The sequence below is a fragment of the Toxotes jaculatrix genome, chromosome 6, assembly GCF_017976425.1.
Source record: "Toxotes jaculatrix isolate fToxJac2 chromosome 6, fToxJac2.pri, whole genome shotgun sequence".
NCBI lineage: Eukaryota > Metazoa > Chordata > Actinopteri > Toxotidae > Toxotes > Toxotes jaculatrix.
In genome coordinates this window covers 7,564,730-7,587,914 of record NC_054399.1, presented here as the reverse complement: position 1 = coordinate 7,587,914, position 23,185 = coordinate 7,564,730, and the positions used below count along the sequence as shown (strand labels likewise).

Sequence of the window (23,185 nt, the reverse complement as noted above, 5' to 3'; positions counted from 1 at the left end):
TTACAGGGCATTCATCCAAAGATTAGAAGAAATCAAAAACACACAGGAGAGCCATGATAATTATGATAATAATTTATTTATTCAGGTAGAGGAAGAGTCTTTGGCAGTGAAGAACACAGGAACTGAGGGTGATTTAATGAGAACGTTTTGAAATGAAGTGCTGCATGGAGCAAACGATTGGGCAATAGGGTCGTTAACATAAGTCCAACAGTGAACCAGTTCTCTGTAATATTAACCAGGGAACACTGACTGGCTGCACTAACGTGTCTTCATGGCACAACTGAATGACACTGTAGGACCTGTGGAGAGTAACTGAAAGGAATGTGTCACTATTATGAGGACAGGTGATGAAGTGGTGGTGATGTTGCTGTGAAACTGATGGTGCTGGAATTAAAGAGCGTGAGACGAAACAGATGGATGTTTACTGCGTGAAGAGGTGTTTGGCTTCTGTGAGTATAATGAGGTAAAGAGTCCCTCAGCGAAGATTTCCAAATATATCACAGTAAAATCAGAACTGGCTAAAATATGACACTTTCTGAATTCAGTAACACTTTTAAAACCCTCAATCACTCTCCAATCTGGCTATTTTTTTCTGGCCTGAACTGTGTTACAAAAACATATATAAAAAAAAAGAAACAGTTACAAACAAATGTAGTAATTCATTTTGTGAAGAGGGAGTAAACCACTAACAGAGTGGCTCGCTCATTCTTCTGTATTCACATCCCATTGGCATCTCCTATCAACTGACAAGTGCAACTCTATAGTTCATATAATGAAGGGCTAAGAGGTACAAGTATGCATCAGTTTGAGACAATGTGCTTGGTGCTTTCCATCTCGGTAAGACACTTTCTACTCCTGTTGTTGTACACCTCTTATCTTCTTTTTTTTTTTTCAAACAAGCACGAGAAAGCAGCACAAATTGCATCTATATACCCTAAAGATAGGGCAGGCAAGGCCATTTCAACATTTGCAGAGGACTTGTTAAAACCAAGTACTGGAACCAATCAGAATGCATGTAATACTGCATTCGTCACACAGCTCACAATATGAGAGGGGCTGAACACACACCTATACACACATACACACACACACACACACTGTGCACACTGTGCACAAGGTGGACATGACAGGTAAACATGTCCAACTAGGGAAAATAATGACATCACAGCTCCTGTCAATTAGTGTAGTTGATATCATTCAGATCACTGTCAGAGGTCCATTCACTCATCAATAAAGGCAACAGGACTGGAAACTCAGTCCACCTCTCCTTCTACTCCACCATCAGTCTTCTATCTCTGCATTTACCACTCTTCTATTACCAGAAAAGTTATTATTCAGCTACACAGACATCACAGGACAAAAAGAAGTTCATTTCAATATCAGAATACTGTTGGAGGTCAGGAGTTTGGCTGCTCCCACAACGTGTGCAAAAACCTGTCGTTGTAAAGAGCAGAGGCCACTTGGGGTCGCTGTATCACTCTGTCACAGGCGTCACTAAGTCAACAGTTTAGTCCAACTGGCACAGCAGTCATGCTACACATCCATGTTCCATATTAAGGCCAGGCAAAAGGGATGGCACTGTTCAGGAAGAGACTCAAATGGCAAAATAGTCACAGTGGAGCTCTTCAAAAGTCTTAGAGCTCACAGGGATCCATCTATACCTTCTTGAATCCTCCCGAGCTTCCTCGAGTCCATTTTTTCATCCAGCCTCTCCACCTAAAACCCAACCCTTAACGTCCAGTTCATGCCTTGTATTGTCCTGGGAGGTTAGTGGTGTAAGGGCAAACCGCCGGGTCATAACGGTCCTGTCACAGCGTGACTTTGCTGAGTCTAAGCGAGAGACTCGAGCGGTGCTGGGTTCGGGGGAGCGTGGAACTACAGCGGCTTCGCAGCTGGACTGGCCGACCCGCCGAGCCTCGCACCCGCAGCAAGAAGTCGAAGTTAGCGGAGGTGTTCATGGCATAAAAGACGTTGGCATTGTCAGGTATAACCAGCTCTAAAGAGACCAAGAAGAGGGGACAAAGACCAGTTATAAGTGCTTCTTGTTAGTGCTATAATTCTCCTTGCCAGCAACACATGGGTAACTATGGTTCATTATGTTTGGGGAAAAAAACAGCTGACCAGTGGGAAAATTACAATAATTTGAGTGCTGAATTGCAAATACAAAGTGTTTCATCATAGTTTTATATAATAACTGCAGCAGCAACTTCTGCTAAACTCTGTTCTCTGTTACTCCGACAACATCCCTTGGAATTATACTGTCTATGAAAGATGTAATTTGAGGCACATTAGCAAAAGGCTTCACGCGGGCCCCGCAATTTAGCTGGAGACCTCTGGGTGAGAAAGTGTGGGTCTGATAATTGGAAAGGTACACATGCATACAAAATGATCACCAAAGACCTTCAAGGATCCCAGAGGGGGAAAAAAAAATTAATGAGCCTGAATTTGAAAGTAGAGCCATGTTTTACCTCTCTCCTCAGAGATGACTTGAACCAGCTCATATCCCTCCTCTGGCTCCACCTCCAGGTTGTGCTTTGCCATGGCTCTTGAAATTACAGCCGGAGTCTTGTCTTGATTGGTCAGCTATTTGGGTGATAGAAAGAAAATTCAAAGTCATACAGGGTTTAACAAAAATGGTGTAAAAATCTGTAACTCAACACAAACACGTGTATTTACTCACCAGTATGCTCTTGTAGAGATTCCCGTTGCCGTCCTCCAGACTGACTCTTATGATGCATGCGTCCTGGGCCTGGGTGTTATAAGCTGGTGTTTGGCTCGGGGAACTAGGGGACATGGGAGTGAGGGAGACAGATCGTCTGTGGGTGCAGGCAGGCCCAGGGAGGGCTGGGGAAGCAGGAGTCACGGAAACACTGGCTGTCGACGAGCTGGTGTCCATGGAGTGGAGTGAATTACAAGAGGAGGATTCTGATAGCTGAGGAAACACGAAAGAAGTCACATACAGATAAATAAGACCATAACTCAATCATTTTCACACACAAAAACATGGAACCTCTGAAAATCTGAGGATTATTTTGTAGCTGTTTGAGGCACAAGTAAAGCAATTATCAAAGTACTTACTTATCAAAGTATCAAAGACTTAAAAGAGATAAATAAAATTGTTTTTGATTTAAACCCTTGCCCAAAATGTTTATATTTAAGGGGGAAGTGTCATGCAAATTTTTTTGTTTTTAGTTCATTTTAATCTACCCTTATGACATTTTTTAAAATAGGTTTTTGATGATGGCTTTTCTTTTGCAACATGTGTCAGAAATGTGTGTTTTGTGTCTATCTCTCTCATTTTTTTTCCTAGCCTTTTTTTTTTTTACTAACTTCCACCTACACTTTAATCTCGACAAAAAGCAGAACTACAGTTAAATGGTGGTTAAACTACATATAATGTTGTTATGTTTACCATATTTTGGGGAATTTCCACTCATGTTATGCAATTTTGATAAAAAACAAATATTATTCCATTAACATATTAAGGTTTAAACTGAGCACTATCTTAAATCATTGGTGCAAGTTAAGCTAATAATTGCTAAGTGAAATGTGCAAATTAAAAAATCGAAAAATATTATTTTTAGATATTTGGGGAAGTGTGTTGCAATTTTCCCTTATTCAATGGGGAAGCATCCAAAGACAATATTAATAGCACTAGGAGAGGCCTCGCTGTATGAGGCCCCCTCCCCACCCTAATAATTTTCCTACAGTCCCTAAGTATGACTAAAAGAAACACATTTTCTCAACTGTCGTAACCCACCTTGTTTTGCTGGGAGTCAGAGGTGTGGGTAGGGGGGGCGAGTCCTTCACTGTCTGATGGACTGCTGGAGTCACTGGAGGACACACTGACAGAGTCCATGCTCTCCCCCGAGCTGCCAGTAGGAGGCGACCGTGGCGTCTCTCTGACTGGAGAGCTGGCTGCGTTACTGTCTGTTCCAAGAAACAGCCTGGAAAGTAGAGGAAGTGAGTTATTAGACTATAAAATAAATAGGTCACAGCAACGTAGTACTTGAATATGACAGTGTGACATGTCCAGAGTGACATGTCTGAGCCAAGGAAAATAATTTTATAGTCAATTTGAGTCCTTCAAATTACCACCCCCCCTCCCCCCCATTAGGTTGTATGAATATCTATTTTCTGAATGTACTTACAGGCTGAGCCTCTTCACCATGCTTTTACGAGGTTTGGGTGAAGTTGGACTGCTGTCACCAAGACCTTCAATCTCACAGGACAAGGCATAGCTGCAAGAGAGAACATTAATAACAAACCTTAAACATTATGAAACATTACCAAATCATGTGCTCGATGGTTTTAGGAAGCGTGAATTCTCAGTAAGGGAGAAGGAAAGAGAAAGTCACAGAGGGCAAAAGAAAGAGGGAGAAAAAAGAGCTCACAGAGCGAAAACAACAAGAACAATAGATCAGTAGGGAGTAAAGACATGACATAAGAACAACAGGGAGAAGCGAGGAGAAAGGAGAAAGGAGATTAAGACGCTTCCATTGTGTGTTTGTTAACAATAGGTCCAACAGACCATGACCTCATGTACTAATTTGCTTGTTATCTAATGGATAACGGTGCAATCAAGAAAGAGGGTATTTCTCTTACCTCTCCTCCTCACTGAGCTGAGCCTGGCTCTTAAACCAGCGGAGGAAAGTTGGTTCTGGAGTCAGACAGTAGCTGTTGCACGCCGACTGAAGCAGCTTGATCTGAGCTATCACCTCAAACTCCTGCAGACACAGAGATGAAAGTCACCAACATTAGGCCTGTTTAACTCCAAACATGTGGAGCTCATCATGTGATAACTGACACGGTATAATTGTGTCAGAGGAGGCCGTTTGCAGCTACACTCACCCTGCGTCTCTTCTCGAAGTTGATCAGACCACCCTGCGGAGGACACAAAGAGCACGCTGTCAGACTCTGAACATCACATACCAGTGGCGGCTTAGACAAACAGCATTAGGTGGACTACTCCAAAAATGGGCCGACAAAATTCCTCACACACTCATGGAAACTTACGCCCCACTTTCTGACAGCGGTTACACAGACAGACTCTCAGATCTGCAGAGTTGTGTAAACTCGCAGACACATGCTCTCAAATATTGAAACACACACACAGACAGGCACAAACAGACACACACACAATAAGCAGGTGTTGAGGATTTTTTTTTTTTTTTTTTTTACCTCTACTAGGTCAGGTAGGGCTGTATCAAGCATGGTTAGGTCGGTAAGAAATGTCCCCAAGTATGGTATTGTTCCTTGCATTGCGCCCTGTGAAGAGAGAGTTGTTTGATTAACAACTAAACAAATTCACTTATATGCCACAATAAAGCCAGAGATTTATTTACACTGTGGTCCTCACAGATGGCAAGGCGGGTTTCTAAATACAACACAGGCTTAATGCAAGTATACCACACAGTGCATTGAGTAAACAAAGTTAAGCATGTGGCTTCATCGTACTGGAGAGGCTAGAATTCACTTAACAGTACACTGCTTTGGAGGAATGCGTTGTTTCAAATTATAAAGCTCTGTTTTAGCTCTCTTTGAAAAAAAGATCCATTTGTCTGGCACTGGTTGTCACAGGTCTTAGTTAGCCAGTCTTTGTCTCACCATTTCCCTCTGCAGCTGCAGTCTCTTGTGGGTGCGCTTCTGATGCTCCTTGGCACAACTCTCCAGACTGGCAAACTTTGAAGTGCCTTCCTGTAGGGCAAACAGAAAAATAGCTTCAGCTCTTGAGATTCTAGCTCGTGAATGAAGGAATGTTTTCAGGATTTTACAGCTCAAGTCTCCGGTCTGTGGAAATATCATGTACATACTTTAATACTGTGATTTTTTTTTTTTTTTAACAGAGGACACTAACTCCACTATTTACTCATTCATAACTTCACAGATCCCCTGGATATGAAGTAGCTGATAAAGTTAGAACTCACCCTCATGAGTAGCTCTCTGCTGGTCAGGTAGTTGTTGTGGTCTGAGAAAATGTCCGACAGTTCCTCAAATGTCTGCATGCTGTCTCTGCACCAAGCACAGATTCATGTTAGGTTATGATTTTGGGAATAGCAGCTAAAATACACATGCAAAATAAACACCAAAGAGATCCTGTTCAATTCTTCCAAAAGGCTGATTCTTCTATCAAGGCCTGCTGAAATTATCTGCATAGTTGAGGAATTGGAGGCTTACTTGTGCACGCAGGCCCATGCTCTTTTCAGCCTGTACAGAGGATTGGACTGTAGTGCAGACACGATGGCTCGCAGAGATGAGAAGTTTTTGCGTATTCGACACTCCTGTTAAAAGAAAACAAACACAAGTCAGTCAGAACTTCCCTCATATTTCTGCAGATTTTACATAGCAATTTGTGTGTATCTCTGTGTGTTTCTGCCCACCTGAGCAATGTCTATCCACCGCTGGATGACCCGCGCTCTGACGTGTGGTCTAATCTGTTTGTGTTTCAGCACCGTGCTGACCACACAGGCCGCCACGGCATTAAACTGAGTAATAGTGGCACGGATGGTGGGCGCGCTGTGCTTGTTGTGCTTCTTGTCCCTCTGAGACCAGATAGAGCCCAGGCAGTGGTGGGGAACAACCTTTTTAAACAGCAGCTGGAGCAAAAAAGAAGAACAGGGTGATGTTAGTATGACGACACTGAAGAAACATGGCTGGGATGTAACCTGTGTAACCTTTCCCTCCTACGCAGCACACGCTGCCAATCCTCCCCTGCGCCCGTTTCATTTCCCGCCACTTACCGCATCCATGTAGGTCAGCTGCTCAGCCACCAGGTCTGCGTCAAACGACAGGAAGTCCTCCTGGACCTCAATCTCCACTTCCTCCTCTTCCCCCAGGCAGAAAGAACTGTTGCCATGGAAACCAGCTGAACGCAGACAAACAGGGTTGATTTGAAATTTGACACCCACCATTTGAGAGTAACAGCATAAAACTATATGTAACCAAAAAAAGAGTTTATAAAGGTAGTTAGTTACCATCAGTGTCGTCCATGCCTGCCTGACTCTGCAGCTGCTCCAGGAGACCCTCTGCCCGTCTAAGAGCCTCTGAACCGGGCAGGGCCTTGCGCAGATAGTCCATCAGCCTGTGGAGACAGGGGTAGTCAGGAGGCTCCTGGAAGTCTTCAGGACACTGGTCCAGCCAGGCACGCAGAATGGAGGCCAAGGCACTGCGGAGACAACAGGGGAAACTTTTGAATATTCAGAGAGTTGGCACTGATAGAAGAGCAGGCGTGGTAAGTCAGCTATACTGCTGAAAGCAACAGTATGTTATCTATAGAAAGCTGTTCACATAGAAATGATAGAGATGTACATATAAAAATGTATCTCACTTTCTGATTGCTCCATTGGTTTCAGATCCTTGGCATCTGTCCGTGTCTTGTTCATTTTCCCCCACAGATCCATACCTGCGGCAGAGAATAATGAGAAAGCATGTTTAAAACCACTGAAATGGTACGGTCAGTTTGTTATTTTGGCTTTATGAAACACCTCACTCCAGCCTACCTGTCTAGCAGGAGCTGCAGTACAGTCTGTGTGCTGGTGAAGGCTCTGTAGGTGGACAGGAAGATGGAGGTGTAGGTGAGGTCGTTGTCTCCGAATGCCGTCAGTAACGTCTCCACCAGACGCTCCAGCGTTCCAGCACGGATACTGCGGATTTTGCAGGTCTCCAGCTGGCTCACCGTGTGACCGGGAGGCAGACGATCCCCCTCCGCCTAAGCACACAGATAATTTTTCCACTGTTAAACCACGGTGAACATAATGTTTTATGGCGCCTTGGAAGATGCTTCCAAAGCCTTTCTCTGTTTTTTGTCTTTGGATGCATGTAGTTACACATTAAGTCTTATGCTGTGTTCGGTTGCCTTAGTTGATATCTGGAAGCGTTTGGGCACTGAGAGAGGGTAAGCTCCAAACTGTTAAATAATAAGTGTGAGACGATTCAATAGAAGACAAAAAAAGATGGAGGGAGGGAGGAAACACTGAGCCCAGCCGTGACCTATATTTAATTCCTATTTCTCCAGATGTGTCCGACTATTGTGTCTACAGGGAAATACATTGAGCGGTTACAAAACGGGCAGTGAGAGAGTAGAAGAAGAGGTGGCACAGACATGGAAAGAGAGAGAGAGAGAGAGAAAGACCTTGGTGAAGTTAGCACGCTACAACAGGAAACGCTCCAGTCTGCTTTTAATCACAGCGGGCCCCTCCTCCTCCTCCTCCTCTGTCCCTCCAGACAGAAAGGACAGCAGCAGAGCGGAGTTCACCCAACATTTCCCTCTGATAACAGCTCAGTACAAACAAGAAATACGATTATTCATCTCCCTCAGGTGACACACTGTACAGTCACCACTGTCACCAATTTGCAAAACATTAAAATTCACTGACTACTCCACACACTGTAAACAATACACAAGGCGTGGGTCTACAATCCCTCTAATTGTAATTGCCGTCATTCACTGACAATTGACTGTTTATAGCAAATCTACTGACGTCTCAATAGGGACTGCTCTCTATTCTACTCAACAGACGGCGCTGCTGTATGAAATGCCACGTTGTCTCAATTAGCTCTGATACAGTTGGCAAAGCTCAAGTCGTCGTCAATACATCAATACAGTCTTAAAGCTTCAGAGCTGTTATCTCTTTCTTCGTTCATGTGCCAATAACCCCCCCCCCCCCCCCCTCCCGCCCCCGCCACACACCCACCCACCCCCAGAAGCACAAAGAGACAAACAAACTAACAACACAAGATCCAGATTTTTCTTGTAAACAAAGGAAAACCGAATGACTTGTAATTTCTGTTATGCTGTAGCTGGTACTGAGAAAACTCACAAGAGAAACTAAAGATAATACCCCTAATTGGCCCTTCTGAGCGGTATAATAATATACTGCAAAACATCTTATTGTGCTGATATAAACAGCACAGCAGAGGAAATGCCTCATATGCACTCAAAAAAACAAAAAAATGCACAGCCTTTAATACCTCTTTTTTTTTTGTCATACCAGCGTTTCATAAAACACTGCTGTACAAAGGAACGAGCAGTTTTTTTGGCAGCAGGGAAAGTCAGGAAATCACATGCTTTGGCTAAACAGTCCAGGTCTGGTGAAACTGTTGATTTTCAGCAGGCAACTAAAAGGTGTTGTCTAAACCAGGAGATTTATAGCTCAAATGTTAAAACAATACCAGCCCCGGTGGAGCACAATGCTGAGAGACGCCCCACCACTGAAAGACACGGTCTGTTTCAAACAACAGAGATTAGGTTTTTACTGTTTTTAAGCTCTGCGGGACACACGCTGCTAAATGGATTGCTTTTATAACTCATCTCCATGTGATAATTTCCATATTAGAGATCGTTCCACTTGGGATGAAAATGTGGAGTTTGCATTTTTCACCCCAACAGGTTGAGAAAGTGGAAAAGGGTTTTTCAAATGTTTAATCTGCTTCGCTGAGGGTTTGGAGCTCCTCCATCAGCTGTGATCCTGTCACACTGTGAGACATCAGACAGGCTTACTCACCCCCAGCCATCTTGCTCCCTTGTTGGCCGCCTGCTGAATCTGAACCCTCTTCAGTGTCACATTGTAGATGGCTCCTTCCTCGACTTCCTCCCCCCAGTCCTGCACCGAGCTCTGCGAGGAGAGAGGGAAAACGTTAGAAACCTCCAGAGGGAGAGGAGAGTTGCGTTTAGGATAAAAAGATCAGTAACAGTTTCCTGTAAATAACTGCAAGCTGCAGAGATAAGTTCCACGACAAATGTCATTCTGATAGTTTCACAAACTAGGAATTTACCCTTTTGGGGAACCTCTCTGAGAAAAACAGATGGAAGAATGAGACAAAAAGAAAGAAACACAACCTCAGCATTTAGACAAACTATGTAGGACTGAGGTGCAGTAAAACATCAAGAATGACCAACTCCCCAACCCCCACCACTACAGATTGCCAGGCCTTCCCTCCCTCCTTCCCTCCCTGCCTCCCCGACTTTACTCCCTCTTTTATTCCCTATCCATCTCTTTCAGAGTGTCTCTCTGGAGCTGAAGTCAGAGCTGGACTGCTTTCCCGGAGCTCAGAAAAGCTTGAGATAAGAGCTAGAATGGATGAAGTCCCTCAAACAAACCCCCACGCAGTCAAATTTGCATCCCTTTTTCTCTCTGTTGATATGTCTCTGTCTGTTTGGCTGCCTAATTATACAAGCCAAGAGAGCTTGATTACAAATCTGCGTCTCGAGAGCTCAACCCCACGTAAATCAACTTGTAAGACTAAATGGATTTGTGCTCATCTTGCAGCCATGAGCCCATATGTACTGCGTCTGTCCCTGGTAGTAAATCACTGACAAACAGCCGAGTGCATAAACAAACGGAGGGAGCAGAGTGAAATTAAACTACAAAACTCCAGCTCTGAGAGAGCGAGAGCAAACAGAGGCCGAGTTTTGCTGAGACATCAACACACGGAGACAAAAACAGAGGCAGGGAGACAGCGAAGGAGAGGGACTGGCCAAATATAAACACCACGCATGCAGTATTAAGGCCAAGTCCTCTCGCGCACACACGCAGACCGCGGCAGCCAAGATCACTCTCACTTGTCCCCACTTTCATTTACACAGTTAAACAGCAAAGTCCTGGCTATTCCCCAAACAGAAGGGATGCCAGAGAAGAGGTTAGGTTGCAAAGTTGCCGTTAACGGGCTCAATGGACGGTCCTGGAGGCCAGTGGCACTCCGCCATGACTGAACCGTGTTTGGGTTTGGACAGAAACATGTGATGCACAAATGAAAAGAAAGCCCCTCAAACAGAAAGCACAAAGAGAGAAAGGAAGAGGAGGAGTGAAAAAAAAGGATTTTAACTGGCTTTGACAGATGAAATCAGCACGCATGTCTGTGCCGTTGCTGTCCCGTACCCCCTTTCAGCATCACGCCTTATGGTCAGCAACATGTCTCTCTGCCTCTCGCTTTAGCTGCTGCTGGCCGCCGGCTGGATGGCTGGCGCAGAGACAGATAAATACATCAGTGCATGACTCATGCAGTCCACACACTCCCAAAACAATAGCGGGAGGTCTCTGTGCTGGCCGGCCCAGGCTGCTGAGTTCACAGTCTGCACACACAGCCTGCTTTTTGTCAGCTGCAGAGCTGGAGATGTTTTTCAGAGCATGGTTTACAAAATAAAAGAAAAGAAAGAAAAAAAGCTCTGCTCACTTTTTTCACTTTGTGCACCACGTTTGGGGCTTACTGCGAGACAAAGTTCCATGAGCTCGCATGGACACGGAAACAAAAACAGTGTGTCACAGTGTAATATTTCCATTCACCAGAAAGAAGACAATATAGTATATCTAATATGTGCCACTCAGAAACATTGCAGCATTGTTGGGGATGAGTTTACGGAGAACCCAGCATATCAAATGAAGCTGGGTGAGGTGTAAACAGGAGATGAGCTGTTTACTCTCTGTAATAACTTGGATCCTTCCACAGAAGGATGCTCGAGAAGTACACACGATACTATGGAGAGCAGAGAGGCAGACAGTACTCTAATAGTACTAATCTGCTGATCAGACTATCATCTGTGTGTGAAACAATACTCCCAAGATAACAACAACAGTTGTGTTGAGTCTTTGGCGCTGAGCTGTTGGCTTTTGTGCTTTGCTCGCCTGGACACAGCTAGGACCAGTGGAGAGACAGCGATGGCCCCGGGGCCTCGCCAATTGTTCCCTCTCTGTTTCAGTGCGGGCCCCCAGACAAAAGTTTTCATATCCATCATCAAGGGAGGACGGAGTTAGCGGATTCATTTACCGGTAGAGTCAGCAGTGGATTTATTTTTATTTCATTCCCCCGCGTTTGACCACGTTTCCAAACTTTACTTTTTTTTCTCGCACATGCAATGTAGGTTAAACTGGTACAAATAATTAAAACTCAATGTTCAACTGTTCCCCCGCTACCCCCGCCGCCCCCCTCCTCTTCTTTTCCCCTTTATCCGCTGCTTTCTCAAGCCTACAAACACCCCCTCCTTTCTCTCCCCGCTTTCCCCTCTTTAACCTCCCTCCCTCTCCCCCTCTCTTCAAAACCACAAACTCAACAACAGAGCACACAGGATGGAAAACCACGAGAGCTGTTGTGTTTGTTTTGTTTTCTTTTACCATTTTAGTTTTCCAGGCGAACTTCATGGTGAGCGTTTCTTTCATGATCCGGGGACAGCATCAGAGCTCGGAGATAATCCGACAAGGAAAGAAGAAGAAGAAGATGTGTTCCTTGGTAAGAAAAAAAAAGTCCCAGATCCTCGTTGTAAAAAATCTGTTCTCCTTCAACTCACACACTCTCTCTCTCACACACACACACTTTGGTTCGCTCCTCTTCAAACTCCAAATCCTCCACTCTGTCAGTCACTACGCTCTCCCTTCTTCTAGTGAATAGGAAAACTCCTCCTACTCGCACTCAAAACAGTCCCGTTTAAACTCCTCCTCCTCCCTTTTTGTCCGACTTTCATCAGACTGACAACAACGTGCGCGCACAGACGCAGGGTTGTGATTCCTCTTTGCGCAACACACCGGAATCATAAATCTCCTTCCCGTGAAATTCATAGTGCGAATGACCGATTTTAATTGTTTGTGTCTCACTTTTAAATATAAGACTTATCAATGCGTTTACAAAAAAAATCTTTACTGGAACAAAAGTTTCTTTTTTCAGTGGATGAAACGTCCAAAAATCCCAGTGATGTGCACTTTTTTTAAAATTTATAATGAGTTCAAATAAACAAACATAAAATTGCGGGTTTATTTTTAGAAAAGAAAATTTCTGTTTTCGTACCGTATGAGAGTTGTCTGATTGCATTCCTGACTCCTGTGTATGCGTCAAGGAAATGGTCACTGACTTCCCTGATGTTTTTAGAAACTCTCCCTTTTGTGACTGACTGAATGTTTGTTCTGTGAGAAGATGAATGCTAAAGTCTAGCTGAAGCAAATAAGAGAGAGTTAGTCAAATCATGTCAGAATCTTAAAGTCCTTCTTGCCAGTGCAAACATCTATTGTTGTTTCCTTAGATAATAAAACACTGGAAGATAACCACTTTATGTGACTTCGAAGCGAATTAAGACTTTGGATTATGCCCCCATAAATTTCCAGAGAGTGGATGAAGTGATGTGCTGCCCTAAAGCCGTCTTGTGAGGAAAGCAGCTGCGGCCTCACAGTCCTTTTGCGTGGGACAATACAAGGAAGGCTGTAGATGCCGTCACCGGCACTGTGCATTGTCAGTGACAGGAGAGGAGAATAGGCTGAGTGTGTGAAAACGGGCAACACTGTTCCACTGTGAATGTGCCTGCACACGTACTCAAGCAGCCCACTTGTGTGAATAAAAGGGGGGGGGGGGGGGGGTATGAATCAAGCAGCCACTTTGTGAGGGGTCTTTTTGTCACAAAATTTTATCGTAAACATATATCAACTGTGAACAAGCAGTGGTTCACGCATTTACAAGTCAAGTTAGTCTGCTGATCAAATGCCAAAGTACTGATCTAGAGTCATAAGGACTGTCAGGAGGAGACAATAAGAATCTTATGATACTTATTGTTTTCTTGCTCAGAGGCCAGAGATGGCTAAACCTGCTGTGGTCCCCTTTTCGTGCGTGTGTGCATACGTGATATGCCTACCCACTTGCTCCCATAACACCAACACGTAACCTCAGCGTCATACTCAGCGTCACTGAATGTAACAAACCACACTGTCAAGCAGGGTGCACACACACACACACACACACAAGGTGCCCACTTGTGGCATCATTACTCCCTCCCAGCTTTGCTTGGAGTGCACTAAAAGGCCAGGGAAGCCTTTTACTCCGTGTGTGGTAATCAAACAGTATGCTTTTATCAGTTTTTCTTCTTGCTGACCGTCCATCATGCTGTATATCTGGCCCGACTCCAGTTCCCAGGCCAAGCTGCCCCGGTGTCCACCAGGGTCCCTGGAGCTCTGGGAAGCTCAGAGGGGCAGTGGGAAGGTTGCGGCCCTGCATGACCTCCGGCTCGGGCCCCTCGGGGAGATTGGAGCGTTGGTCTCACAGTGAGAGTGATGTCACATCTCAGTGCAAACAAGACGTCCGATAAATGTGACAGCTGCTGCTGCGTCTGATGGATGAGCAGATGAGCACGGACAACTTTCAACTTGAGATCAAAACGTGAAATTGAATCACTTTCTCCAGAGTCTCTGGTCCATTAAAGTAATATTAGTACACTGCCGTGAGCAGCTATCATGAAGGGCCTGTTCTCTACAGAGAAGTCGGGGTCCAGATTTCAGCAAATGTCAAAGCTGTTTTTAGGTATTTTGGTCCAAGTCCCGGTCACGTTTCAAGTCCCTCAGGCCAAAACCAAGTTAAAAGAATAGTAGATAATAACAGACATTTAATGAAATTTACTTATGTGCTTTCTTGCCAGAATTAGATGGGAAGATTGGTACAACTCTCAAGACTGTGCAGTAAATATGAAGCTACAGCCAGCAGCCAGTTAGCTTAGCTTAGCACAAAGACTGGAAACAGAGGGAAATGGTTAGCCTGGCTCTGTCCAAAGATAATAAAATCTGCCTACCAGCACCTCTTAGACTCACTAATTAACAAAACATATATTGTTTATTTAAGCCTTACAAAAAGGGAAGTAAACAGTGTTGTTGTCACTGTTGGCAACCTCACAGTGACAGGATTTCAAGAAGTTACTGCTCCTGGCGAAGAAATAGTCCGGCACTAAACCACATTTTTACACTTCTATTATAATAAGATTATTTTTTTCTATGTTGAATTATTCATTTAAGTTGCAAGTCTGCAAAGCCCAATTGCAAGACTGCTGCATGAATGCCGACCATAAGAAAGGCGCATTTTCTTTTTTCCTAGGCGAGACCATGTTCTTTTAATGCATAATGCTGATAATGATTTCTTTTTTGCCTTGTCCATGCAAAGCTTGCCTTGCACTGTCTTGTTTAGTGTTTACTGCTCCTGAAGTTTACCAGGCCAAAACCTGAGACTTGATATTTTCTTCCAAGTATCAAGTAAGCCAAGTATTCTCCAATACTCCAATACAAGCAAAAGCGTTGCATTCAAATGTTGTAAAAGTTCAGAAGCATGAAAATGTACTTCAAGTATAAAAGCATATACTCATGTGCAGAATGGACTTTATCAGGTTGTTACATTATTATATGTAATACAGAGTAATAACTGTTGATTCATTGAAATGTAAGAAGCTGATCTAAGTGAAGCTCATTGCAGCTACTTTATATACTTAGTGCTTGGTGATTTAATCCAACAACGAATCACTTTTCACAAGTCTAATATATTTTTTTATGTAACATGAATCTCAAAAGTAATTAATGTGCAGTATACAGCGGTTAAAACAAATGTAATGAAGCAAAAGGAGACTATTTCCCTCTGAAGTGTTGTGAGTGGTAGAAGTATAAGAGGTATAAAATGCAAGATTGCCTGTAGCCTGAATACAAAGGTTCAACAGAGCGTGGCACAGATGAATGACATCTTTATGTTTCTGTGTTTGAAAGGCGACTAATGATATTCCCGCACTACAAAACTGGCCAATCGTCATTCCAAGTTTTCCTTCCTCTTGGAAGACTAATGATGCAATTGGACTTAGGAAAGCCCTCGATGAGGGCAAAGCTGTTTTTTCTTGTTTAAAACGGGTTCCTGCCATTACTGGACTTCCTAGGCAGGCTCTTCTCTCTGTTCCACAAAGTCCGAACAGGGAGCTAGAGCACAGGCAGAGAGGGGACAAAAACAGGAGGAGCACAGCTCGCTCTGTTATTGCACCAGTGTGGGGAAAAATGCACATTCCAGGAAATCTCCCACTTCCTGCCTCCAGCCTCCTGACTCCAGCGAGGCTGCTGTCCTCATACCTGACTGGCTGGGGAGCCTCTCTGGCCTGGAGCATGGTCATAAAAGCAGACCAATAAGAAAACGGAGGAGAGGAGAGGAGAGGAGGACGAGGGGAGTCCTAATAGAAGCAGATAGAGAAGGAGAACCTGACAAACACTATGAATCACAATACTGAAAAATACAAACCAAACCACAAACACACACTAGATAATAAATCACAGGGCCTTTGGTCTAATGTGTTGTGTCTCAGTGTTTACATCTGAGATAAGAGGGTCATGCAGCCAAGAAAGACTAAGACTTGTTGAGATTAACTTGAAAGGACATTATCTCTACTGCGAGCGCGCGAGGGAGAGACAGAGACAGACGGGGGAGAGTTCACAGTACAGTCAGAAACTGAGAGGATCCAAACTGGCTGAAAGACCGGCGTGATGCAACAGGGCCATCTTGTACTGGCTTTCAGAGAAGGAGTGATTTCGTATTTCAGACCGGAAAGAGGTGCACTCCTCTCTCTGCTAGAAACACATAAACAGAGACAGAGACAGAGACTCAATGTTTCGTCCAGCGAGAGGAGTATCAGCTGTTACTTCAGCCAGATTCTCCAGTGGAAAATCATTGCATAAAATTAAAGATATATGAGGGTCTTTCCTGTTACCACATCTGGACTAAATGTGTCACTGCATTCATGTTCTGTCCTTGTTTGCACATTCTTCTTGTGTTTTTCACACATTTTATTGTGTGTGTGTGTGTGTGTGTAGGGTTCAAGCTACTTATCACTCTTTGCGTTTGCACTGTATGTTTGTATGTGGTTGCTGGGTTTGTGGGTTTGTATTTCCAAAGCATACTGCCCAGTAGAGGGCAGAGTTCATAAACCACTGGGTTCTTTCAGAGTCAGCAGAGGGTTTTAGCCAGACCAGGCCAGAGCAACAAAACCCCAAGAGGGTTAGATTTATGGGTCAGGACGATCTGTTGTAACTCAACAAACCAAAGCACGAGACAATCAAAGTAGCTTAAACAGGTATTTTAAGAGCGGTGAAGCGGTGGCCATGCACTCAGCAGGTGAGTGTCTGTGGATCCAGTAGTAACAACAATACAGATGGATGAGGGGCACGTCAGGTCATCGCTCATAACACCCACAGCTGCATTTTGCTTTTCTCTTTCTCTCTGTTTCTGTCTCCTCTTCAGTCAGCTGAACCCTTTGTTCAAACAACCACATTAAAGCTGTGTCTGACTCTCTCCCCCCTGCTCTTATGTCATGTCTCTGCTCCTCAGATCTATTGTCCCGGCTGTTGCCGAGCTCTCCCTCTCTCCCTCCTTCCCTCTGTGTGGATGGGTGACATCATTCGTTTCCAGTAAAAGTGCCGAGCTCCAGATAGAGACCCCACCTCCTCCGCACCTCACATCAAGACCGGAACAAACACAGATTTCAAGGAAAAGCGTTGTTCAGTTCAGGTGTTTTAAGCTTCACTAACATAAAATCTACCAAATCATGTTTAGCCGGAATGAAATTGTGAAACAGACTTGTTTTTTCATAGGGATTCAGCTGGACCGTCGTAACAAGGATAATCTCTAAGTAGTTTTCAGGTGTGTCTGCATTGAGAACGGTTACGATAAATTAGACAAGTTCCAGCACACACGACACAACACAACTCTACCACAACACACACACACATACACACAACCCCTCCCCTTTCATGGGGCCCCAACCCTGACCCCCTCTAGATCTAAGCCCCGCTAAGCCTTGAATGAATCAGTCTGGACTGGCTCGGCTGTCTGTCTGACCCCCGCCCACCCTCCTCCATCCCCACCCCGCTAATGAGAGCTGGACCATCTGTTGCCCAACAGATACATGTTACCCTGAAGTTGACACATGTGCAACAAAAACAACACACACCAGCCACGAAGCCCTCAACACACTGGTGACAATGCTGCCACAGCAGGAAACTACAAGGCGGACTGCCAAATACATCACATCTGAATGTACAAAGTCACACTTTAGCACATTAACCATTGTGCTATTTCAAGTTTTACTTTTGTTTGCTCAGACTGTACTGTAAGAAAGAACTCACTTCCTTTCATCTCGTTTCTAGCGCTTATTTTAATTCGGAACGACATGTTGCACCCTTCTGCAGTTCTGTTAGTACTGAAGTGTTAAAGTGAAGCGTGAAGCATGTGCTGTAGGAAATGAAACTGCGTAAGTGATGCACACAGCAACACACATCGGAACCACTGCAAAAAAAAAAAAAAAGAGGCAGTAGCACAAAAACAAGCGTCAGTGTTACCATAACACCAACCAAAATATAAGAATATATTTACTCCTAAACAAAATGGACATGGATGAGATTTACTAAGGGACATATATACACATTCATAATGTGTGCAGTTATATGTTTATGCTTATTTAAAAAAACAAAACCTCCTGCTGTTTAACTTCAGCAAATATGGGACACTGTTCCTGTTCTGAAGTTGGTCTATTTCGTTGTTTATCAGAGTTTTTGACTTCAGAGAAGTTGTTATAGTTAGTAATCTGCTGACTGGAAGATTGTGTGAGTGCTGACCAATCATATTAATAACTGGACACCAGCAGCCCCCAGCTTTAAACATTAATGCCACACACACACACACACACGCACACGCACACACACACACACGCTAATACACACAACACAATGTCAGCTTGATCCTAGTCATGCGTCCTGGCTAATACTGTGTGCCCTGCCCGAGCGGGAAAAGGAACAGAGAATTTAATGTGTGTGTGCGTGTGTGTGTGTGTCTGTGTGTGTGTGTGGCACCTTGCCACACACAAGCACACACGCATACACAGCCACAAAGCTGCCAAACTATCTAAATCAAAACCAGTCTAAATCAGAGATCTGCTGCTGCACATATTGCCTTCTGCCTCCTCCAATACCATCCCCTGAACACACAAACACACACATACACACAGATCACCACAAAGTACACTCCCATCTCCATATGGTATGATGCGTTTCCGTCCCAGTTGAGCAAGCTGCTCCTGTGGTGTTGTTGCTCTGGGATGGACGCTCGGGTGACAGGGACAATGCCCACAGTATTGACTTTTCACACCAGTCCCATTATGTGACCTAATTAGGCCCAAGATCACAATATGAACCTCTGCAGAGCTGGAGACGACTAGACAACTTGACAAGCTGGGGGTCACCCAAGTGTGTAAACACCATCTTAAGTGGTCGACTTAATGAAAGGATGACGGTGACCTGGTTTTGGGGAGAAAAGAGAAGTCTGGTAGTTTTGTGCAATTTCAGACAAAAGTATGGACAGATATGAGTGGTCTGAGGTGCATTACTGTCCTCCCAGTTGTGTTGTATTGTCAGTGCTTATTGGGTTAATCAAGAAACCTATTCCTTTCCATTTCTTCTTAATGGTGGTGGTGGTTTCCATTCCAGATGTAAACTAGCTGTTGCAAAACACATCGTCAGAAATGTTATGGAGTGTGACCATAACCCAAGGAGTTTTCTCTTCGTGTAAAGCCACGACCAAACAGGTCAAGAGCGACGGAACTCTTCTTAGCCGGATGAATGAATCAGAAACTGTTGAAATCGTTGTCAAGTCATCAAAACACATGACAGTCAAGAAGGAAAAAAAACTTTCGGAATGGAAACACTGAGACGTCACTGAGTGTTTGGCCCGAAACGTGCACTTCTCTATTCAAAAAGACAAGAAAGAGGAAGGAGGAGTGCTAGCTCAGCAATCTAACTTTTTTCAATGGAAAACACGCCATCATCGCAATTCTCTGCACCCCCCCCCCCCTTCCTTTGTCCCTGTTTTCCCTGTATAAATTCACTTCTCCATTTACAGAGAATGAGGTTATTGAACTGCCCTGCTGGTTGTTGTGAGCCAGTGGGTGTGAGGGAGCAGTTAATATTTAAATTGATCGGCCTGAAGCTTAATTACAGTGCCCCATCATTGACAGAGAGACAGAGGGGTATAAAAGAACGCTGCAGACTTAAAAATGCGGTTAGATGGGTAAAATGTACTGCGATTACCTGCTGAGATGTGTGTGTGGTTTCACTTCTGTGTAACTGGGTTCAAACCAGGTCACGTCCTGTAAATCCCTCAAGTGACACATACTCCAAAGCAGTATTATTAAGTATTAAGTATTATCATCAGCGTTAGTTGATAATAGTACTTAATTCATCTTCCTGTCCCTTTGCAACTGTGTGAACAATCATGTGTGTTCATGTGGGAGTCTCAGTGTCCTACGTGGACTGCTGATAACGACTGTCACCTCAGCACTCCTCCCTCGTCTCTGACCTGAACTGTGGACCTGACGCCTGTCCATAGCTGCACAGCAGGGTGATTACAGAGAGGCAATGAGTCCAATCACTGCCTTTATGACTGGCATGGTTTCATAACCTCATGAGGATCTGCAGAACGTTAGGGGAGTAGGAGCACCTGAAAGCAGAAAAGGCAAAGTCTCTGTCGCTGACTGATTTAGAAAAGATGAGAGGTTGTGCAGTTTGTTGTGCAGTTGTTCAGCTTTTTAATCACACGAATGATGCAGTTTGTGTGAGTACTTTGTGACTAAAGCATGATCTGTAAAGCTGTTGCAAAAAGGAGAACCCAAGAGATTCAAGCACGATAAACAAACAAATTTCACTTGAAGTTTAACGATTATGCCACTGATGGTTTTCATTATACTTACATAACTTTATGGAAGGTATTTTCCCCTCTGCATAATCACCCATATTGCCCTCTTGCCCAGCTGTGAGGACAATCGTAACTCAATACTATAAAAACAGTCACAGGGAATCAAATCCTGGCATGCAGCGTTGATGAATGTATGATGAGCCTCTCTTTGGCTACGGCGCACAGAGAGTGTGAGCGTCTGCAAGCTAACCTCCAGTCTTCTTACCCCCCCAAAACAATTGGCGGAAACAGTGCTGCGAGATGGGAGGACACACATCAGCCAGGATGTCAGCTAGGCTGCGAGGAGGATGATCTCCAAACACTCAGAACATACACAGGAGCACCACAGTGTGACAGTCATGTGGCAGAAACTTATATAATGAGCTATCAAAATAAATCATAAAATTAAACAATCAATCATTAATCATTGAAAAGGGTTAGCTTATTTTTGCAGAAATTATAATGGGGTATAGAGGTAATAAAATTGTGTGACAGGAAATTTTCCTTTCCCTGTCACAGGCCATTAGCACAGGAGCAGCTAGGGTTTCAATGTCTTGCTCCAGGACACTTCAGCAGGCTGGTTTTCAGACCTCGGTCTCTCCTCTCACAAAATCTCCCTGCGTCATTTCTAAACACCCAAAATATTTTCACTTTGGCCTCGATGCCCCATGAAATGTGCGCACATGAGAACAATTAGCCACAGCTAAGCTGGAATAAGCTGTCGCTGCAAGTTGTTTTTCTGGTTGGACGAATTAAAGAGAGGTAAATAAACAAAAACAAAAAAAAAACCCAACGTGAAGCACAAAACATGCAACATTTCTGTCGTGCTCTTCTTTTGGTTGACACATATTTAGGCTCAGTCATTATGGATTCTGAAGTAAAATGAGTAATGCCTTGTCCCTGAACTCTGACTAGTCATCAACACACACAAGCACACACTCACCAATAAGCGGTAGTTAAAGTGAACGTGAATTACTGCCTTTCACAAGAGGTCAGCTGTCCTCCCATCTGTGCCACCAAAGGTTACTGTCTGGTTTGTGCTGTTGCGCTATGAGCTGTCAGCTTGTTGCATAAAATTTCACTGAGTAGGGGTCAAACAGAGGAACTGAAAGAATGGGACAATCACAGGAGACTAATCTCTGATCTGTGAGTTCAGCAAAATGATAGGTTGGGGATGTATTTTTTTATATACATATATATGTTTGGTTTCAAAATGACCCAGATTTACTGCACATTGTAATGTATTTATGTAGGAAGTGCCAAAACCTGCTGGCTGATCATCTGACTGCCAGCAAGGCCAGAAGTGCTGTGTCCAGAGTCGCCACAGATTTGCTTCCTCAGCTGCAGCCAAACACCTTTTACAGATTTCTTTTCCTGTCACTCTCTTCTACTTTCTCACAATCGCCACAGACATGCCACAAACAGACCTTGGAGGAGTCATAAACAAAACGCTCTGCCCCCCACTTTATCTTCAGATGTTTATAATTCCACGTTTTTTTCTCAGAGAATTGTTTGTTTTGTCCCACACCAACCCATGACTCTATCAAAACCTTTGACACAAATATCCCTGCAACACCTCGCTCACTTTCCGAACAACAGAAGGCACAGGAAGGCCATTCACGCGAAGGCCAACATCTGCCCGATTGTTTAAGAAGACTGGAACTACCAGTGCTTCCCAGAACTAAAAACAGACTTCAACAAGCAGACAAAATTATCCCGCTGTGTACCGCGTGAACTGTACTGACCCAGTGTCGTGGGCTGCTCTCCGGGTAACGAGGCTGGTACCTCTGCAGGGCGACACCTCCCTCCCCCTCTAGCAGCAAGGTGCAGTCCAGGTCGAGACACTGGTGATGGGGACCCGCAGGCCAAGGCATGAGAGTGGCCAGAGGGTAGTGGGAGATCATGCTGACCACCTGCATCAGCGGCAGGGGTGACAGGGATGGCAAGGCATACTCCAGTTTGGACCGCAGTTTGGATGGAGATGTCTTCAGTAGAATAAGTAGAAATCTGGAGCTCTTGAGGTGGTCTTCAAGTTCAGGTTTTTCTTCAGGATGTGTCGGACTCCTTCAGGTCAGATGTTTTGTTCACGTCCTCTTCTCTTCTCAGTTTGTCTGTTGACTGTCTTGTCTTCAGCTCAGAAGTCTGACTAATGATAACTCTCCTCTGAAGTTGTCCACCTCAAGTCTTTTCCCTTCCTGTTTCTCTCTTTCCACCGCCCCCCCCAAACAATCACCACTTACAGTTTCAACCTTTCTCTCTTCTGTTTTTTTTTTTCCTCTCTCAGCACGCGTGGAGCTCAGCTCGCCAACAGCTCTCAACCACATCAGTGATTAAAGTCTATTGTCTCTCTCCTTCTCTTTCCCCCCTCCTTCTCTCCCTCACTCCCTACATTCATCCCAACCAGAAGGGGAGGAGTTATACCTTGTTGGCCCCACCCCTTAAAACTGCCCTCTGACTAAAGTGAGTTTGACTGTGGAAGAATGTGAAGAAAAAGGAAAGAAAGACAGGAAAGCCGAGATAGAGGAGAGGATGTTAGAGAAGAGGTTCTAAGAATTACTAACAATGGCTGATATTTTCCATGACTTGTGGCCTTAGTCCCGACCTGCTGAATCCCAAACCATTTAACCTTCAAACACAGATCTCAGATACAATTCTCACTGTTTTGAAACCTTTGCCATAATTTGCCCTTAAAGCCATT

General features: G+C 44.3%; 1 protein-coding gene across 2 annotated transcripts; it reads right to left on the bottom strand.

Moving 5' to 3' along the window:
- Positions 1-822: 822 nt before the first annotated feature.
- rgl1 (ral guanine nucleotide dissociation stimulator-like 1) lies at positions 823-22,713 on the bottom strand. 2 transcript variants are annotated; one of them, XM_041040490.1, is made up of 18 exons: positions 22,233-22,713; positions 9,504-9,614; positions 7,500-7,708; positions 7,328-7,402; positions 6,975-7,165; positions 6,741-6,865; positions 6,381-6,596; positions 6,178-6,281; positions 5,928-6,012; positions 5,608-5,697; positions 5,182-5,268; positions 4,852-4,884; positions 4,606-4,727; positions 4,152-4,241; positions 3,761-3,947; positions 2,681-2,932; positions 2,469-2,583; positions 823-1,996 (listed from the first exon to the last, which is right to left on the bottom strand). In XM_041040490.1, exons 1-18 carry the CDS (start codon positions 22,404-22,406, stop codon positions 1,809-1,811), a joined length of 2,454 nt encoding a protein of 817 aa, XP_040896424.1. In that variant the 5' UTR covers positions 22,407-22,713; the 3' UTR covers positions 823-1,808. The 2 variants fall into 2 exon arrangements, with proteins under 2 accessions (XP_040896424.1, XP_040896425.1); XM_041040491.1 differs by lacking the exon at positions 22,233-22,713 and adding an exon at positions 12,108-12,379.
- Between the last annotated feature and the right edge of the window lie 472 nt (positions 22,714-23,185).